The sequence below is a fragment of the Leuciscus leuciscus genome, assembly GCF_965113295.1.
Source record: "Leuciscus leuciscus genome assembly, chromosome: 14".
In the NCBI taxonomy this organism is placed as follows: domain Eukaryota; kingdom Metazoa; phylum Chordata; class Actinopteri; order Cypriniformes; family Leuciscidae; genus Leuciscus; species Leuciscus leuciscus.
In genome coordinates, this window is record NC_138738.1 from 9,147,118 (window position 1) to 9,166,713 (window position 19,596).

General features: G+C 36.3%; 1 protein-coding gene across 3 annotated transcripts in view; it reads left to right on the plus strand.

Annotated features, from left to right (window-relative positions):
• Nucleotides 1-19,596, plus strand: part of pdzrn3b (PDZ domain containing RING finger 3b) — a 95,789-nt gene that overhangs the window by 65,209 nt on the left and 10,984 nt on the right. Inside the window, exon 1 of one of the 3 annotated variants that reach the window (XM_082190164.1) lies at nt 7,087-10,723. The exons of the other annotated variants lie outside the window; for them this stretch is intronic. Coding sequence (XP_082046290.1) covers nt 10,535-10,723 — 189 coding nt within the window. The 5' untranslated portion in view covers nt 7,087-10,534. Of the gene's footprint in view, nt 1-7,086; nt 10,724-19,596 lie in introns of those variants that run through there. 3 annotated transcript variants of the gene reach the window in all.

Sequence of the window (19,596 nt, forward strand, 5' to 3'; positions counted from 1 at the left end):
ATTTTGAGCGTAAGGGTTTACATTGGTTGCATCAAACAAGATTTGAACAGACCTGCACACTACAGTTAAATGATTGGTTCACTAATTTAGTTGTAATTCATAAATACACCCTTGAACTAAATATACATGTTGGGGAAATTTTGATTGGGGAATTTTAGCATGAGATATTAATTATTTTAAGTGTTGAGCTTCAGCTTCATTTAATATATCCTTCATCAATTATTGTATTTTGTGTGCTGTTCTGCCTCAGTATATGTGAGAGCTGTGGATCAGCTGCCAAGTGTGTGTCTTTTTTTAAAAGGCATGCTGTTTTAGAGGGCCACGGTCAAAGACCCTTTCTCTCCGCCCCATCACACATCTATACACACACCCTCGCATATAACACAACCCCTGAAGGCCCTGTGAGGTCCCAGTGTCAACATTTGAATGGCGGGTACAAAGTTAGAATTCATTGTTATGGTTTCTGGGAGAAAGATGCAGAACGGCCACTGTCACTCACCCGTTACGGTGACAATGAGGGGGGCTCCTCCTGCCCTCTTCCCTTTGTGTCCTTATTGAATTATGGCACTGGTTCTCTTTGTGTGTTCTGGCAATAGTAATTGAAAACATGTGACAGAAAAAGCAGTCAGGAGAGAGAGGATATGCCTCACTGACTATGACTCCATTAGAAAAGGCAAATTCAGAGAGAGAAGCAGTGATTTATATTCCATAGAGACTGGGTTACGTGAGGAATCCTCTGTGTGTATGAGGTTCGGTCTTAAACCTGCCTTGAACTGAAAGTGTTTGATGGCTTATGGGTAAAAGTTGAGTGTGGTACGCTATATACGTTCAATTTTTCTCTCCGTCTGTTTCTCTGTCTCTCTTACCCCTTCCAGTCCATTTTGTTTATATTAGTTTTTTTTTAAAGACTTTATATTTGCATTCCCAATGTTTTGCAAAATTGCAACGAGATGTGTATAGAATTTTTTTTTAGCAAAATACAGTAAATTAATTTGGAACGTAAAATAAAATAATACAATAAATGTTATTATTTCATTGTCCTTTAATGATGATTTAATAAATAATACTGTTAAATATGATAATACATTACATTTATTAATAATATAATATTTTATGTAAGAAATTAATATAATACAGTATATATTAAGATCTATTTTAATTTAAATATATTACATTATTATATTATATTTCATTACATTTATTCAAATTTATTTTTATTTACATTTTCTTTTTATTATTAATTGTTGTATATTATTAATTTATATTTAACATATAATATTGTTTAGAATGCTTTACATAAATATATAGCATATAGCATATGGAAATAATGAAATTTGTTATGTGCTATTATTGTTTTTTATTAATTTAATTGTTAAACTTCGTGTGTGTGTGTGTGTGTGTGTGTGTGTGTGTGTGTGTGTGTGTGTGTGTGTAAAATCTAAATGTAATGAATTGTATTGTCTCCTCTTGTGTCTTTCATTTACAGCTAGATTGTATTCTTGAGGTAAATGTCTACCCTCTTCTCTAGTGTTTGTGTGTTAGAGGAGTTCATTGTGCATAAACCTATATTTCACATAAACTGTTCCCTGTGATTCTTCAGACAACATAAAAACTGTCCTATCTATAGGCTAATGTCTTAACACTCATTAGGAGGCATCGGTCTGTTAGTACACACACAGAGAAAGGTGTTGTCTCCCCTAGGCATTGAACTGATTGTGTATGTGTTAGCAACTGTGTGGCACATATTGTCTGGTGGAGATGCTCATTTTTCTATTTGCAAAACACACTCTCTCTCACTCTTTGGCTCACTCACTCACTCACGTTCTTTCTTTGTCTGACAGCCGAAGGTTAAGACACTCCTCTGTTCCCCTTCTTAATGGAGTCTGATGCTCCTCTAACTGAGCCATAGTATTGTATGCCATAATGACAGCATTTGCAGAGTACTTCAGCACAAATGAAGTTTGAATTGGATGAAAATTATAGGAGCTGGGTCTTTTTAAAAGCCTCATACAACCATCTCCCCCCCCCCCCCCCCCCCCCCCCCCCCCCCCCATTCTCAGCAAGGAAAGAGGGGCTATGTGAAGTCTAGGGTAAAATTATCTTCAAACAAACAGGCAGCTCTGTATGGGGACAACAGCTCTTAGGGAATTAGAGCCACGCTAATAACCCTGGAGTAAGGGAACACTGCGGCGTTCGCTAATGGGGAAACCGGCGCTTTGTTGCTGGTGGTTTTTCTTAAAGACATTTGAAAGAAACAACAAATACACTCAAAAGCTCCCAAATGACAGTATTGATTAGCTTTTGTCGCTGTTCTTCTGCTTTTGAAAACGTCTTTAAAGCACTTGTTCGTTTTTACCACACACAGTTTCGCACAATTAGCACTCGTGAATTAATAAGGTTGTTTAATCTGAATGTTTTTTTTTAACAAAAATCTAGAGATGATTTACAATACATTTGACTCAACAAAAATCATTATCCTTTTTCATGCATGTTCTTCAGAAGTCAATATTGGCTAACCTTTTGGAAAATAAGACATTGAATAATGGAAATTGTTACAAATGAATTTTTCATGAATGCTAAAATGATTAGAGACTGCAGTCTAAACCCCTAGACGACTGTGTTTCAGTGCGGAGAGGCAAATCCGGGGTGAAGATTTGATAAATTGCACTTTGATCGTTATCTGATTACACTTTGACATGTTATCTAATTGGAAGCGACTCACTAACAAGATTTGTATTGTCTGAAGGGGATGTGTCTGGAGAAAAATACAAACAGGAAGTGCGATAGCACAAAGTGAGCGGACATATTGTTGACCCTGTTGGAGCAATTATGTTCAGTTTGAATTTGATATTGTGATCATCTTTTTTTTCTATTGTGACCTACACTGCCTGGCCAAAAAAAAAAAAAGTTAAAAAAAATAAAGTTGATGTTTGGATTTAAATGGGCAAATGCTTAAAGAGTCAATGATGAAATCACAACATTTATTCCTATCTAGATGTGCATCCATATTTGGCCAAGATCTTGTATTGACAATGCAAGAGTCCAGCACTCTGTAAAGTCTCCTCCAGCACATCCCAAAGACTTTCAATGAATTTAAGGTCTGGATTCAGAGGTGCCAATTCATGTGTGAAAATGATTCTTCATGCCCCTCTTATAACCATTCTTTCACAATTTGAGCCTGATGAATCTTGACATAGTCATCCTGGAATATAACCATGATGTGTCTTCCTACATGATTGTTTAAGAAATGAAAAGCTACACACTCCATCAGTTAGGGTTAGAACTGTTGCCAAACATAAAATGTGCAAGAAACATAAAAAATACTGCAATAATGATCCAATCATTGAATCTTAAGCATTTGCCTATTTAAATCCAAACAGCGACTTTTTTTCTTTTTTTCTTTTTTTCTTTGAAATGAATGAAAATTATTTTCTACATACTTCAATGAATTAAAAAAGAAACTCCTGGTAAGACCACAGTTAACATATAAAGTTTTTATGGTGTTACTATTTTATGTTATTGCAAACATAACTTCAAAAAATTTGATTCAAATTAATGTTCTATCACCCATAGAGCTCATAAAAGACAACATCTTACAGTCATTTTAAGTTTTTTTTTTTTTTTTTTATCCTATATATAAGTAATCAGAATAGAAATGTACAGGGCATGTCAGAGGTAATCCCAAAAGCCTGTAGTAGAGAACATATCTCCTTAAAATTCCCTGATCGGCTTGCAGTGCATAAATGCTTGGAAGACTAAACAGATTATTTCCTTCTTCTTTTTTCTATGTAATCATCTCTGAAAAAATCTTTTTTTCAGATGTTGACAAGGTTTTTGTGTAACCTCAATGGCCTCTGCTGTCCTGTTTGGGATATTTAAACAATGATTTATAACTTAATGATAAATTGCTTGAATTTTTGCTTATTTCTAAATCACTTTGGGTAAAAACACATGTTAAATGAAGACAGCAGATTCTATCTAATGAGGACCACTGATTGTCATGCCAAGGTCTAAATTCATAAGTCACCTCATTCAACAAATACAGATCATGCCTGTGCTAATTTAAGATCAGATGTTGTTGATTCTGCCGTATAATCAGATTAAGTGACTCCATAAATTCTCCATATTCTCCATATTCTGTCCATATTCTGTCTCCATATTCTGGGGGCAGTCATGGCCTAGTGGTTAGGGAGTTGGACTGGTAACCCAAAGGTTGCTGGTTCGATTCCAGAACCGGTGGGAAATGACTGAGGTGCCCTTGAGCAAGGCACCTAACCCCTAATCGCTCCCCGGGCGCCACACAAAGGCTGCCCGCTGCTCTGGGTGTGTGTATCCACGTTTGCAGTGTGTGTGTTAACTACTCACTACTCTGCTCCTAATGTGTGTGCATTAACTTGGATGGGTTAAATGCAGAGGTCAAATTCCAAGTATGGCCGTACCATACTTGGCCGTAACGTGTCACTTTCACTTTCACTTTCACTTCATATACTGCAAATCTGATCGAGAAGCAACGTTGCTTTTGTGAAACGCTTGATAAAACTCGCTCCCAGCCCCAGCGCATTAAGAGCCACAAGCTGAATATCAAATCTTTTAATATCCTGTCTAATAGTGGTGGTGACAAGCACTGGGAGTTAGGAATGTCATGGCATTTAGATAATGAACCGTAAATATTGTTTTATTAGGGTTGGGTTTGCAAGAGAGGAGGTTTTATCGTGGCAAAGGTTAGACCCTGATTTTAATGCCCTTATTATAGTCGTTAATTCCGCTTTGTGCCGGCGAGGGCGAATGACTGCTCGCTGGAATCCAGCCATGGCCGAAGACATATTAGATGTGCCAGTCAGAGGCTGAGAATGAACTTACCTCAGTTAAGTCCCACCTCTGTCATCACCTCTGCCAATTTATTCACATCTAAATCCGTTTTTATCCTTTCAGCGTGGAGTCTGACAGCTTTTCACTATCAGTTCTTCATTTATTATGAGTCCTCAACCCCATTTTAGGACTTTTTCTGGCTTTGTCACTGGAAAAATCCTTCCAAATGGTTGCCGGTGTCTTAATAGTTTCAGGTGTGTGCTTTTGTGCCTCGGTTGTGAGATATCTTGATGGCTTCTGAAGATAGGATTTGCTTTCTCTCTCTCTCTCTCTCTCTCTCTCTCTCTCTCTCTCTCTCTCTCTCTCTCTCTCTCTCTCTCTCTCTCTCTCTCTCTCTCCTTCTCTCTCTTTATGGGTGTATATATACTGTATTTTTTTTCTACATCATCTTGGTGACATCAGCAAATTTTGCAACAATTGTTAACGCTAACATAGACATTGTTTTTTCAAAATTACTTAAGTTACTGTTGATAAGCATCAGCAAGAATGTGTTAAGCTACAAATCCATCATCCATCAATCAATCAGGTTTGAATTGCAATTTTTTTTTATGAATGTATGGAGTTACATTTATAGCTGTGTCAAAAATGCTACTTTTCATGAAAAAACACTGCATTTTAAAAATTATTAAACTATGTTGTCAAAGTTGGCATTAAGGCTTTATACTGTATATATAGTAGTCAGACACTGGCATGTGTCATTAGATTATTAACATTTGACCTAAATCAAGCTCAAATGGCGTTATGAGGCGAATCTTGTTCGTTTTCATCAATTTGCAGGTTATTAAGTTTATTGTAGCTATGAGGGCGCTCAGTTTTTTCTGTCATTTGGCCAAAATCTCATGTTATTAAAACTGAAGTGCTACACTCAGGCTATTTAAGACGGTATTGACTTTGATTCGACGACAGATTCTAGACTTAAGACACTCTTCTCCGTTTCTCAAATACATAAAACAGTAGCCTGTACATAATATACATAAATACATAACATTATTCTAGAGTAAAGAAAGAAATGCTGTACTTATTCAAATAACCAGATCTTCATTTACCTGTGCATTGCAAACAAGCAAAGACTGTCAAAACTGAATGAGGTACTTCATTCAAGGTAGAAGTGTCAGTTCAATGTCATATTATCTTAAAAGAATATTTTTGTGCAATGTTTTTTTATTTGGTCAAGGTTTATTTTCTGATAATGACTGGCTGTTACTTGATGATACTGAAATATAATTTATATATAAAATGATACTTAATTCTGCATCATTGAAACACAAGCTTGCGTCGTTCAAACTTTCAGAAACTGTTAAAAATGCTCCCTGAGTGATATGGTGCTGAGATTTCTCTTTCATGTTTATCGTGTTCTCATCATCTTGTGTTTGTCCATCACAGCAGTGTCCTCTCCTCCCCCACCATGTCTAACAGTATCTTGCTCTTTAAACTCTACCCCGCTATAAAAGTGTGATGAGCACCTTTGAATCTCTCTTTCTTCCTCGCAGAGCTTAAACTGTCCGGTAGGGAGAGTGATAGTGTGACATTTAGCCTAGTGGTACGTCAGAAATGCCAGGGCACGGCTCCATTAACTCCCAACCAAACCTGGGCTGAACTCTGATCTCCAACTCAAGTTGCAGGGAGATACAGCTTGTCATGTATTGTCACTGAGAAACAAGGGGTGTTCCAGACTAGTTTAGTTAGTAGACTTTTTTAGTTTAAAAGATATATTAATTACTTTGAATCAACTTAAACACATGTTAGACCAACAATTTTTCCAATTCCCCCATTAGTCTAATATAGTGTGAACAATTCCATACTGAACATTGTTGTTGATTTGTTAAGGGTTTGAGAGTTACCTGCATGCAAATTATGTTACATACCAGGAAATTATGTGGTTACTAGGGCGGGCATTGACAATTTTCACAATTCAGTTCATTTCAGTTGGATTCAATATCGATTAATTGGGGCCTATCAAGTACAGTACATGGCAAATTTCCTCAAGGAAAAAAAAATCTCTCTCAACTAATGCTGTAAAGTACACTGGGAACCTCACTTGATTTTGCACATAAGGAAGTTTTTTATTATATATATATATATTTTATATATATATATTTAAATATCTAATATATTTATTATAAATAACTAATAGTTTAATTATGCTAATAATTAAATAAATAATATTTAAATATTTAAAATATTTTTTATTTATATATTTAGCTAAAATAATTTTTCTAGTTTTTTCTTAAAATAAAATTCTAGCTGACTAACATGTTTTGAATGGCTATTCTGAGGTAAATGTAACGTGACTTTTTTTTACAAGCTTTTTTATTGATGTCTTTTGGCAGTGTACAGATTTCGGTAAATTGTACTTTATCTTTCAACATACCTTCTGATGTTCATTGAAGTTTATTTTGTGCTGTAACTAGTAGTAAAGGGACAGAGATTATCGGTTCACGTGCGCTTTGTGCTGCCGCTTTGTTTGATCAGCGATCTGTAATGTCACATTATAGAGCGCCAAAACGGTATTTATTGTTTGAAATTCATAATAAAATTGAGAGAATTTGAAAGTTGTTTCATATCAGACGTAACAAAGCACAAAGCTCACTGATATCTACAATTTTGTTCATTCATCAACTGAAAACAGCATAGACTGAAAGATTGATTCTTGGGATTTAAGAATCGATATCAGTTCTTCAAAATGAGAATTGTGGTTACTGTTATATGATAATTGTATTGCTGTTATTTATACCAATATAAAGATATATATATAAATATTGAACAGTTCTCTTTATTTTAAATGTTATATAAAACTATATAAAAAGAATACAATAATGACTGATGTAAAAATTCAACCTGAAATGAATGCAAGTACCTCCTTAGAGTTGGATTCAAAGTGTGTTTTTTAAACAAAGAATCCTTGCCCCCCTGTTGTGGCTGTTAAAACATCAACAGAGACAACTGTTAAACTGGGTCCAATGGGGCCACAGCGAGACATCTGGAGGAACAGGCGATGAATATAAATGTTTGCATCAGAGCTTAAACCCCGGGCAGGACAGCAGTGCTCTCCCAGTGCCGGTGTTGTCTTAATTAAAGTGGGGGTGATGTAGCCGCCGCCACCTCCTGTCAACTCACCTCCTCTCTGGCCCTTCCTCCACCTCCCATGTGGCTCGTGACACCCCGAGAAACATCATTATCTGGGACTTGGGCTGCCTCTTTTGTTTGGCTCAGGCAACAGGAGTCCTACTTTCACTAATGGCCTTTTTTTATATATATTTTTTTTTTTTCTTCTTCTTTTTTTTTTCCCCAGAATTTAAAGATCAAGAGTCTGGTAAAAAAATAAGTTCCCTAGGGAAGGAGGCGAAGTGTTCTGCTGGCACAACAGCAAACTGATATATATATATATATATATATATATGCTATTTATTATTGTCGTTCTTGTCACTGGCATTATTCTGTGAGTGCAAGTGTATAAGTTTGAATGTATGAGAGTCGTGCCTATATTGCAATCTTCTTGCTGGAGGTGAGATCAATCGAGAGTCTGTAAATCTCTTCGATCATTTCAGCCTTAAGCAGGTCAGAGGGTAATCCATACACGCTTCTATCAAGGCCAAACAATACCTCTAGGGATGGAAGATAGAAAAATGAAGATGATAAAAAGAAAGAATGACATCCAAATGATGGTACCGTGCCTTCAAATAAACCAAACCCTTATTATCTGCTCGGCATGATGCTTCTTGCAGTCCTTTGTTTTCTCCAGGAGCTTTTATAACATATCATTTGATCTCAAGCGTTCAGGGCTGTCAATCATTCCAAAACCAGAGATGTTGGAAAGGGATTATGCTTGCATTGGGAGAGGACAATAGGACGGTCCAGGAATGATGTAAACATTGGAAGTGGAATAATCCTATGGAGCTAGACTGTGAAATGGCAGGAAACTGGGAGAGTTAAGTATCATATGGAAACATCTGGTCAAAGGAAATCCCACCACCAGATTAAACATAAACATACATAGAAACACTTCAGTTCTCATCCTAGTTCCTCTCTCAGAGACTGGTAGGAAAGGATGGTCCATGCCAACTACCTTCCTGTGCTGCTCCCTCATGACATTCCCGGTCAATGAGATGACAGCTCAAACAGGGCAGAGGCAGCTTAAACTCGCGTCTGAAATAATATTTTCTAATCTGATAACCCTGAATATACAACAAGGCAAGCCATTTTTTATATCTTTGGACTGCAAAACGTGTTAATGAAAATACAAAGACACATGTGGAATGTGGACAGACATTCAGCTCTCATGCCATGAAGTAGTAACATGCTCTCTTTATTCCTCTATATATTGCATTCGAAATACCCATTGATATCAACTCTTGTTGTTTCTTGACTTCTATGTTGTATTACCACTAGAGATGCACAATACATTGGCCAATGTTGAATGATATTGGATATTTAATTGTGCAAATGCATTTAGATGATCTTTGTGTCATTGCTTAAATTTTATTTTTAAAAACAGTAAGTTAATAACACTGATAACTGAAATCTTTATCAAATCATGCTGTACATTTATAATGTTGTAATGCCTAAATTCACTTGTATCATTTTAAAATGAATGATTTATTTATTTCGAATAGGTCGGTTTGTGTTTTTTGGATTAAGGGGCGCACTTGGCAGTAGTCATTCATTTTCAATCAGAATTGGCAACATGATTGACAAAGATGAGTATGCAAATTATCTCTTTGTCAAGTAAGAGTGCCTACTAGCAACCTGTGGTACAGCAGTGCCCCATTAGTGAATTAAATTATATCTTAGTTCCCCTTGCGTGAATAAGGAACACTGCCCCAGCACAGTTCAACATTCTTGTAATTGGCACTTATGTTTGGTTGGTTGATTGGCACCACAGTGTTGGACATGGCCGATGCCAGGTCTGCACTGCCCTATTGTCAGCTATGGTGCCGTAAAGGGCAACTCACACATTAGCATGGAACCAAAAGCACAGTGTCGTTTTGCATCAGTCACCTCAGCCTGGTCGTTGGGGTGAAAGGAAACATTCGGTCTTTAGATTTATTTGCTTGGCCGTTAGCCCACTTATTAAAAAAACCCAAGGATTGCCCCCGATTATTATTTTATAGTCCTCATGCATGATGTATACCAAAGGTCACAGAAATAAAGACAAAACTGAATATTTACTCTGCTCATTGTTTTTTATAATTTATTGAAAAATTATATTAGTGGAGAAAAGAAAATCTTACTTGAGTGCTTCTCTTTTGTTGCATTAACAATTGTTGTCTCAAATGATTTCAATTTGCATAATTATCAGACCCCATTCGACAGTCGTTCTTGTTGGCATAGTGCCTTTGCGTTTACACATCAGGTGGAACGAGTAATAAATTAATCTTGAGCAGACTTAAATGCACCCAAATCACCATTTACACACAGCGGCACTGTAGGACAGCCCTCTTATGAATATTCAATGAGGTGGTGCTTAATATGCATGAGTGGGCGTGCATAAGTAGTAGAGTGTTGCCGATGTAAGCAGACCGATCCAGAGAGGGGGACTGACTCAGACCTTCATGCACACACTCATACTGAATGATAATGCTTGCTGGAGAGCTTGTGAAAATCTTACAGAATATAGGAAGTGAGAAACACTGACGAAGGAGGAGGAAGAGAAAAGACAAGGTGTATGGTCAAGAGGGCAGCCACATGTGACAGAGAAAGAGAGAGAGAGAGAGCCAGAGGGAGGGAGCGCACTGAGTTCCTGCTCTCCTCCAAGAGAAAAACTAGATGGTCTGATCTGTCCATAATGGGGTGCAGAGTCTGTACTCTACAGAAGCCTCAAGAGCAATACAAACTCCTGTATGAAGTATGCCAGGTAACTGATCTCTTTTTTTTTTCTAACCGGAAGTTGTTCGTTGGAATTAATCTCAATCATTTTATGAATAATGTATGATAACTTCAAGGTGGCGCCATGCATGAATCTTAGTGGACTTTTATTTCATGGTCATGTTGAGTTGCTTTTGATTATCAATCATTTTTAATAATATACAAACATTTAATTCATTCATATGTATGAAAGTATTTTCTGACAGAATGAAGAGTGATGATGTGACACTGTGTAGTCCATATTCTTGAGTTATGTGAGGATATGTTGGGATAGCTTGAATTGAGTGTGACAGACAGTTAATGATTCATCATGTTACAGGGTTGATGTGTGGATAGATCTCAGTCCATCTTCTCTGTTTAAACCAGCGAACTCCATTCTTGGGCTGATTGTCACTGTTGTTTGTAAATCGCTGACCATGATCTATTTGGTGTGGTTAGATTTGAGCCAAATGCAAAAATTATTGTTGCTTTTGTTTCTTGTTATGTGTTTGTTATAAGTTCTGAAGCTACACTGGTGGTTTGTATATTCAATAACAACATAGGTGTCTGGAATTTTTATTGGTGAGATCATTAACATATATGCATATATATATTAATTTATAATAAATAAATTATTTATTTTAATTTGGTTTGACACACATTTTGGTTTCTATTCGTCAGATATTTCTGAACCTGTGCCATGTCGTGCATCATGTATGAACTGTGTCCTTGTGAGCAGTGTGTTACTGTTTGACATTGTCAGCTCTGATTTAATTTCCTGTGGTTTTTTTTATCCTGACGCTTACAGCTTTAGGATGTCTGACACAATATCGCCGGGAGGCTGTAGATGAAAGCCAGTAGGGGGCCTCTGAGAACACGGCAGGACACATGCTCTTACTTATACTTATGTAAATGTGCACCCATAAACACATTATCACAGAAATTGACAGTTATCAACAAATTGTAACCTGAATTATATGTTCCAAAATGGGGGCTTCTTGTTGATTTAAAAAGCTCACACAAACTAAAGCATGTTAATTTATTCAATTCCTGATAAAAGAACCCTAGAATCGCTACTTCTTGTGGATCTCAGGCATGAAAGCATCCAGGAAGATTGTACAACCACATTTTTAGCACTTCCTCGCCTACTAAGGGATGCATTCTTGGTGTTTGTATGGTGTTTGGAAGGTGCTTTCAGTAAATCTAATGAGTGGCCTGGCCACTTCGTCTTCTCCTTTCACTATATTCCACAGTGGCTGTTTCTCTGCATTAGCTGTTGATGACAGAGCAGTCACTATTGTGAAAGACTTTGCTTTGATCATACAGACTGTGTGAAAGCGGGACTAAAAGCTTTTTCTCCCGCTAAGGGCCGAGCGAATATATACGTGTATTTGTGTGAGCACTACAACAATAAATGGTCTCTGTTTGTTAACAACCCAAAAGCCGATGTTGGGCTTCAAAGGAAGCGTCAGCCTTTTCAAATCACTCCCTGTTGAAAAAAAACACCAAAATACCCTGAATGAAATTATAAAAGAGACAAAGACATATTGGGCCCATCATATGGGCTCTTTATTCGACCCACTCCTCCATTCGACTGCATCTGTCATGCTGCAGTCAATTACTTTTGATTGACAGGCTGTTAGTTAAGAGAACCATACTGGTTTATCTATTGGTACTTTCATTTTGTCAGTTACTCGAAGTCGGATCATCACATGCCTGAGAAAAGATTTGTCAGACAAAGATGCTCATCCATGTTTAACATCAGATGGCGTTCGTTACACCTCACATGATATTGATGTGTCATTTGAAAAGATTTGATATTGCTGTTATCTGTACTGGTTGTAGATGTTGCAGCTGTTTTTGCCGTTTTTGTCTGGGGTAATACGTCAAAGAGAGACACCATTTTTCTGGGCTGAATGAGACATTGTGACATTGCTGAAATTAGACATGATGAGCAGTTGACTTTTACCAAAACAAGCATCAAACAGAGACATTTCAGAAGAGAGAAGACGTCCCTGCTGAAAGCAACAGCATAGGACGCGTTCTTTTGTTCCTAACACAGGACACGTTTAAAACCAGGTAGACAGAGCACCGCTGAATCGTTCAATCTCTATCCCAGGCTTTCCAGGACTAATATAGTTTTTATAGCATGTTTGATAACTGTTATACAGAACCGATTAATAATTATTGTTAATAATTAGTAGTTTTTACAACATTACACAACAAGAAAAATTATGCATTATGAAAATGTATAATGATGATGATGATATTAATGTTAATACAATTGATATATTTATAGTATATTTAAGCAATTTTATATATATATATAATATAATATAAATTATCATTTTTTTAACCTGGAAATAACCTTGAAATTTCTAATCCTTTTCCAGAAATCAACTTAAAAAGTCATGGCAAATCATATAACTTTGAACTTTGTTCAAAAAGTGCAGCAACCACAAACAGCATGACGTCATTAAATTGTATATATTCTGTATGTTATGGTATTGTATATTATTCTATTTATATACATACAGTATATTATGCCTGTATGTTGTAATATTATAAAATCAACAATCGTGATGGGAAAGTATATTGTTCATGTATACTGCAAAGGTATACCACAGACAGATAATGGAGTCTTTGTGATGTCCGATCGGTCCGTCTCACACAGACAGTAGGTGCCTGGAGAAGTATGTGGCAGAGGGGGTTGTTGTTTCGTGGGGTAATGTTGAGAGTGCTTTTGGCTGGCGTCGGGGTCACTCACAATTAAGGCCTGTGAGTGGCGGCAGGATGTCGCTGGGCTTTAATGAATAGAGTGAAAGACTCATTTGAAGTGTGAAAGTGATCTGTTGACTCATCCTTTCCCAGGCGCCCGCTTACCCATGTGTCCAGCTGACCTCTCCAAGCATGTGTGTAAACACACATGTGTTGTAGATTGTGACATGGTATTGCATTATTGCAATGGATTGATATTGGTCTTGGGGATTTAAACAGCTTTTCTGAAAATTAGATGTTATTGGGAAGATCTGGAGATTTGTCAGAATGTGTGTGGTTCATTGGATGGCATATAGAGGGGATCAGGCTTCTGACTGGGCCCATCCCCAGATAATACACACAGATCCTCTTCATTAGGGTGTCTGGCACTCTCTCTCTTTCTCTTGCGCTCTCTCTCTCTCTCTCTCTCTCTCTCTCTCTTTCTCTCTCTCTCTCTCTCTCAGAGCTCCCCAGAGGCTAACTGATGGAGAGGGATGCCTCCTCCTCACATGAACACATACTCACCTAGAGAGAGATTCATGGGAGCCCAGAAATATTTACACAGGCCGTGTGCACCAAGATACACTACAAATAACTCTAGACATGGGAATCTGAAATTAACACATGCATTTCTTTTATCTGTATGACCATAAATGACTGAGTATTGCAAGTCGATTTTTCTGCTATGTAAAAAAAAAAAAAAAAAAAAAAAAAAATCCTCCAAAACGCGCCGGCACGTTCGTCAACCCCAGAGGGTTAATCATGCTCTTCAACTTGTATGTAAATTCTGTAAGAAAGAATTCTGATATCATGGGAGCAATTCAAGCATAAAGCTTTGTCTAAGTGCAAGTATTGACATTTGTGATTAATTTGATTATTTTATCAATTGGCAGCCCAAAATGTACTGTTTCTTTCTAATTATAGTGCCGTTTATTATTACAAAACTCTTGAGTTGGACATGGTGAAAGGAGTAAATTCAAACTGATAACACATGATATTTTTGACTAATTCGTTCAAAAGAATCAGTTCATGAGATTACTTTTATTTGTGAATCAGACTACACTGGTTGCTGTATGCTTATTCCTATTGTTGTCTATTTTGTCTTTGTATTTTATCTTGTTTTACTGCTGAATAGTGCAATGAAGTATTGAACTAGTGAAGTAGTGCACTGTCAAAGTATTTTATGATATTCTGTTTTACTCTGATATTCTATTTCAAATAATTGCTGTTCTCTTGAAATGTATGTTTATCAAAGAATCTAAAATAGTTAGATATCAAAATATTAAGCAAATGCATCGGTTTATGTATCGGTCAATTTAGAAATGTTGGGCTATTTGGCATTTCATAAAGTGTTGTTTCAAACTAGTGGAAAGAAAACATCCAAAATACACTTTTAAGTGTTACTTTTCAGAAATCTCCAATGCAGTAGCACTTACATACACCAAACTTTACAGTTTTATTCCTGTCTATATTCTGAAGGTTTTCACTGAGGGGTTGGTTTATATATAATTCACCAGATTTTAGACAAAATTGTATTCCTAAAAAAATGGTGATTAAAGTGATAAAAAGAGATCTCCAAAATCCCCTCTGTAAAAAACATTTAACTGTAATATGTCAACAAAATGAAACAAAACTTTTGAACCTGGGTTAAACCAGTGTTCAGATTTCTGTACTGGAAATGTTTGCAAATTGGTGCATATTTAATTGGATAATATGTAAATAATGAATATTTACATATAAGAAATATAATATACTTGTAATATATATATATATATATATATATATATATATATATATATATATATATATATATATATATATATATATTTGCAATTCTTAATGTAATCAATCAACTGGGGAACTATGGTTATTTCTATAGTTAATGTTTTTTCCCCCCAAAAAAACATTACAAAATCTTATCGACCCCTAACATTTGAATGGTAGCGTGCTTTTAATCCATTTCAGTTTTTTAGTGGCAAGCATTCATCTTGGAAGAGCAGCTTAGCTTCCACTGTGCTTTTATGTTGTATGTATTCTGGCAACATTTGCCAAAATTCTGTGTTTAAAAACAGGTTCAGTTGGCCTATTGATTTCAGTGTAGCGGCCCCATTTAACAAAACTGCTCACAGGAAAAGAGAATTAGTCCCTGTGAAGCTACAGGTCGAGAGAAGGTCATTTTCCCCTTCAGTTAAGATAATTAGAACCGAGAGAGGACGCAGCGAGCTTGCCTCGCCATCCCCGAGTAAACTTGATCTCTCTCTTACTGTGCTGAACTCGGTGCTTCAAACAGGAAAGGTATGCACCATGTGGAGATCTAGTCTCCTTTGTCCCTGATGGGCTCATGTTGGCCCATCATGTTGGTGGAGACTGTGTTTGACAGCTCCATGGCTCCTAATCTCCCTAGAAGTGGCCTGTAATGGCCATGGCGCCTGTCTGCACCTCGTGTAAGACCTTCGTTTTAATTAAAGTATCAAAACAGTCAGACTGTTGAAGCTCGGACACAGATTAGGTTTGCATTGGATGAGTGCTAGCTAATGCATTTTTGCTAGTAACTTTACACACTTTGGCAGACTTATCACGTTCTTCAAAACGTTTGCAGAAATTAAACGTCCCCCAAACCAAGGCACGTTTATTTATACAGCACATTTCATACACAATGGTAATTCAAAGTGCTCTACATAAAAAGGAATTCAAAATAATCATAACAGATTATTAAGAAATTAAATCAACAATAAAAAGTCACTGAGATCAAACAATATAAATATTGATTTATATATATATATATATATATATATATATATATATATATATATATATATAATATAATATATAAAGAGTTCATATGCAAGAGCCTCTAAATGCCATCTGAAATTTTCTTCTAGAATTATCATTTTTATCAAGCTCGTATATTTAAATTAAATAATTTCACTTATATGGCAATGAAGATTACCTATTAATTGTCATTTAAGTGAAATTACTGAACTTAAATATACGAGCTTGATAAAAATGATCATTCTATAAGAAAATGTCAGATGGCACTTAGAGGCTTTTGCATCTGAACTCTTCATATATTAAATATGAATTAAATATATCATGCCATCCATCCATGTCGATGGATGGATGGATGGATGGATGGATGGATGGATGGATGGATGGATGGATGGATGGTGGGACTTCAAATACAGAACATCCATCCATATGAAAATTTGAATTTGGCATCAGACTTTAATAATTCTGTTACAAAGGATTTATTGCAAATATTTTGTTCATGTTTTTGTCATTTAGTTGCATCGTCTTTTCCAAACTGCTTCCGCTATCACAATCCTTCTCGCTATCCCCCTCTTCCCCTAATAAGTCTTTACATTGATGGGATGGAAAACGCTCGTTGCTGTGGGGAAATAGACTGAGCGTAGTCTAGTTATCTTAATCAGGGACAGGTCCTCCCCACAGCGCTTCCACAGCTGCTTCATGCTGTAGCAGGTGGCCGACAGTCTGCTGGCTTACATGCTAACACTTTCCTCGACTGCCATTGATGGGTAGACAAAGCATGGACAGAACATGACAAAGACATATACAAAGTGACATGAAACAGATGGAATGAGACAAATGGGCAGATGAAATACAGACATAACATGTCAATATTGACATGTCATTGACAGTGCTGTAGACAATATTAATTTACCATAGCAAAGTAAGGACTTAACATGAACTGTTTAAGCTGCTCACAGACCCAGTTTGACGAAACATGTTAAGGTACAGACAAAACATATTCAGCATGAAGAAGCAGGAATTCAGTTTGAAAGCTTTGTGTCGTGCCTTGCTGTCTTCTGCCTACATAGGAAGCTGCCTTCTTAGACAGTAGCCTAACTGAATTGTAACCTCATAAATGGCTGATTTGAAATATTTTCTTAAGCGCAAAAGTTTGTAAGACAAAAAAGCTTTGCCAATTAGGTAAATATAATGAACTTAATTCAAGATAATGTAAATTCTCTGAAAAAATGTATTAACTAACGCTAAGAAAATAAACTGTACTAGAGTTTGCTGTAATATAATTAAATAATAATATACGCAAATGTGTACAAGTAAATGCAATTCTGGCCAGAAAAAACTCAAAACAAACACAAATATCAGATAGAATTTGAATTTTTTTCCAATGCATCTTGAGATTACTATTTTTGCTGTCTATTTTTCTTTCTTTTTTTTACAGGGAGACGTAGGATACATAGTTTGCAGTAGATTCTCAGTGGAGAATATGAATAGATGAGCATTGTTTTGTCATTAGTCTCCATAAGTCTGGCGCAGACATGATTATGCATGGTGATGGACAAACACAGGTGTGCCCACACGTTTTTATGGACAGCTTTATTTGCACAGATGCATCAGATTCTTTGCAATTAAAATGAAATATGACCAGATTAAGCGTCCCAACTGTCATTGTTTTCACTCGTGATGTTACGTCTGCCATTTGTTCTGTCTAATGCTAGGGGTCAAATATTTTTGCTGTCTGTTTTTTAATTACATACAAGGAAATATTAAAAGCAAAGCATGTCAACCTTTATCCATTCTAACCAAAGAAATGACTTAATTCTGAATAATTTATATTAATAGACCCAATTCTGAGAAGCTAAACTGCTGTTAACATTTCCATCATCAGAGAACAGACTTCCACTCCAGAGACTTTTTATTCTTTAGAATGTGATAAGACACAATTTAACAGCATAAAATTGAGTGCATGCATGTTGGGGGGAATGGTGACATGCTTCCCTGGTGTCCATGCTGAGTCATGAATAAAACATTCTAACAGAGAAGTTTGAACTCTCTAGGCTAGAGCAGTTGGCTGATGAATGCTGATGATGGAGCTATTATATATCATTTATATTCAGAATAAGCACTCTCATAGTGGCCAAATACTGCTTGCTGTGCGGCTCGCTTTAAAAATATTGGGGCTGCTGTGTCTTAAATAAGTGCTTTACACATTCATGGGCACTAAAAGCTTGTTGTGCAAGAGTGTGAAGATGGTATTGTCAGCATTTCTAGTGTTAGCTCTCTTTGCCCAGATGGCATCATTTGTCAAATATATGTTTTGTAACATTATATATTCCCCACAATCCCCACAGATAACATTTAACTAGAACATAAGAGTGTGTGAGTGTCAGCAATTTTGCATACATCTCAATTGTCTGCATGATATTATTTTATTTTATATTTTAACCATGCATTTTATTCCAAACTGCTTTATGTGGGGTCGCAGTGATGCTATTATTAATTTTTAATTTTTTGTATTTTTTTTTTCTTACTCTTGCACTTGCATCAAAATCCCATATTACTTTATTACTGCTCTGTACCACTGCAACTTATTGGTCTGTTAAATGTTATGTGAGTAGAATAAAATAACTTCAAACCTTGGTTGTAAAGTCCTTAGACATTGAGCAAATTTCAATATTCAGATTATCCATATCCGTTGTGCAATGAACAATTATTCATTTTTCCTCTCTGATCGCATATATTTGGTTACATGATTCTTGTATAAACAGGATTATCTACAGATTGGTTCTAGATGAGCACAAGCTCAAGAGTGAAAGCAAACTAAACAACAGTGATTAGAAGGCAGTAACTAATTATTCACAGGTGTACTCTTTGATAGTAATTATCATTAAAAGATGAGTCCATGCAGGTGCCACAGAGAGCCTGGCAGATGTTTCTGAAGTTCTCGGTTCTGCACTTCTTCTTTACTACATGTAAACCAGCTTTCTCTTCATCTCCACCACTTTGCATTCTCACTAATTCTGGATGTTCACTAATAACTTATATATGTCTATACTGTATTTTTCCATAGGAATTCATTTATTGTTTACCAGACCAGGTTAGGACCAGGCCCAGAAGGGATCTGGACTTTTCCCACATTTTGTTGCACTGATTTTACTGGGGACAGTTGCATTATTCCTCAAGCATATTCAAGTACCCAAAATATGGCCTTAAATTCTGCAGAAAGTTCAGTGGGAGATGATTTCATGTGAGCCTGGTTATAACCTCAAACTGCTAGTAAGGTAAGGAAATAGGTGGTAGAGTTTGGGAAACTGTATTTCCTCAAACGGAAAGTAGCAGACAACTCATTATATGAGACGG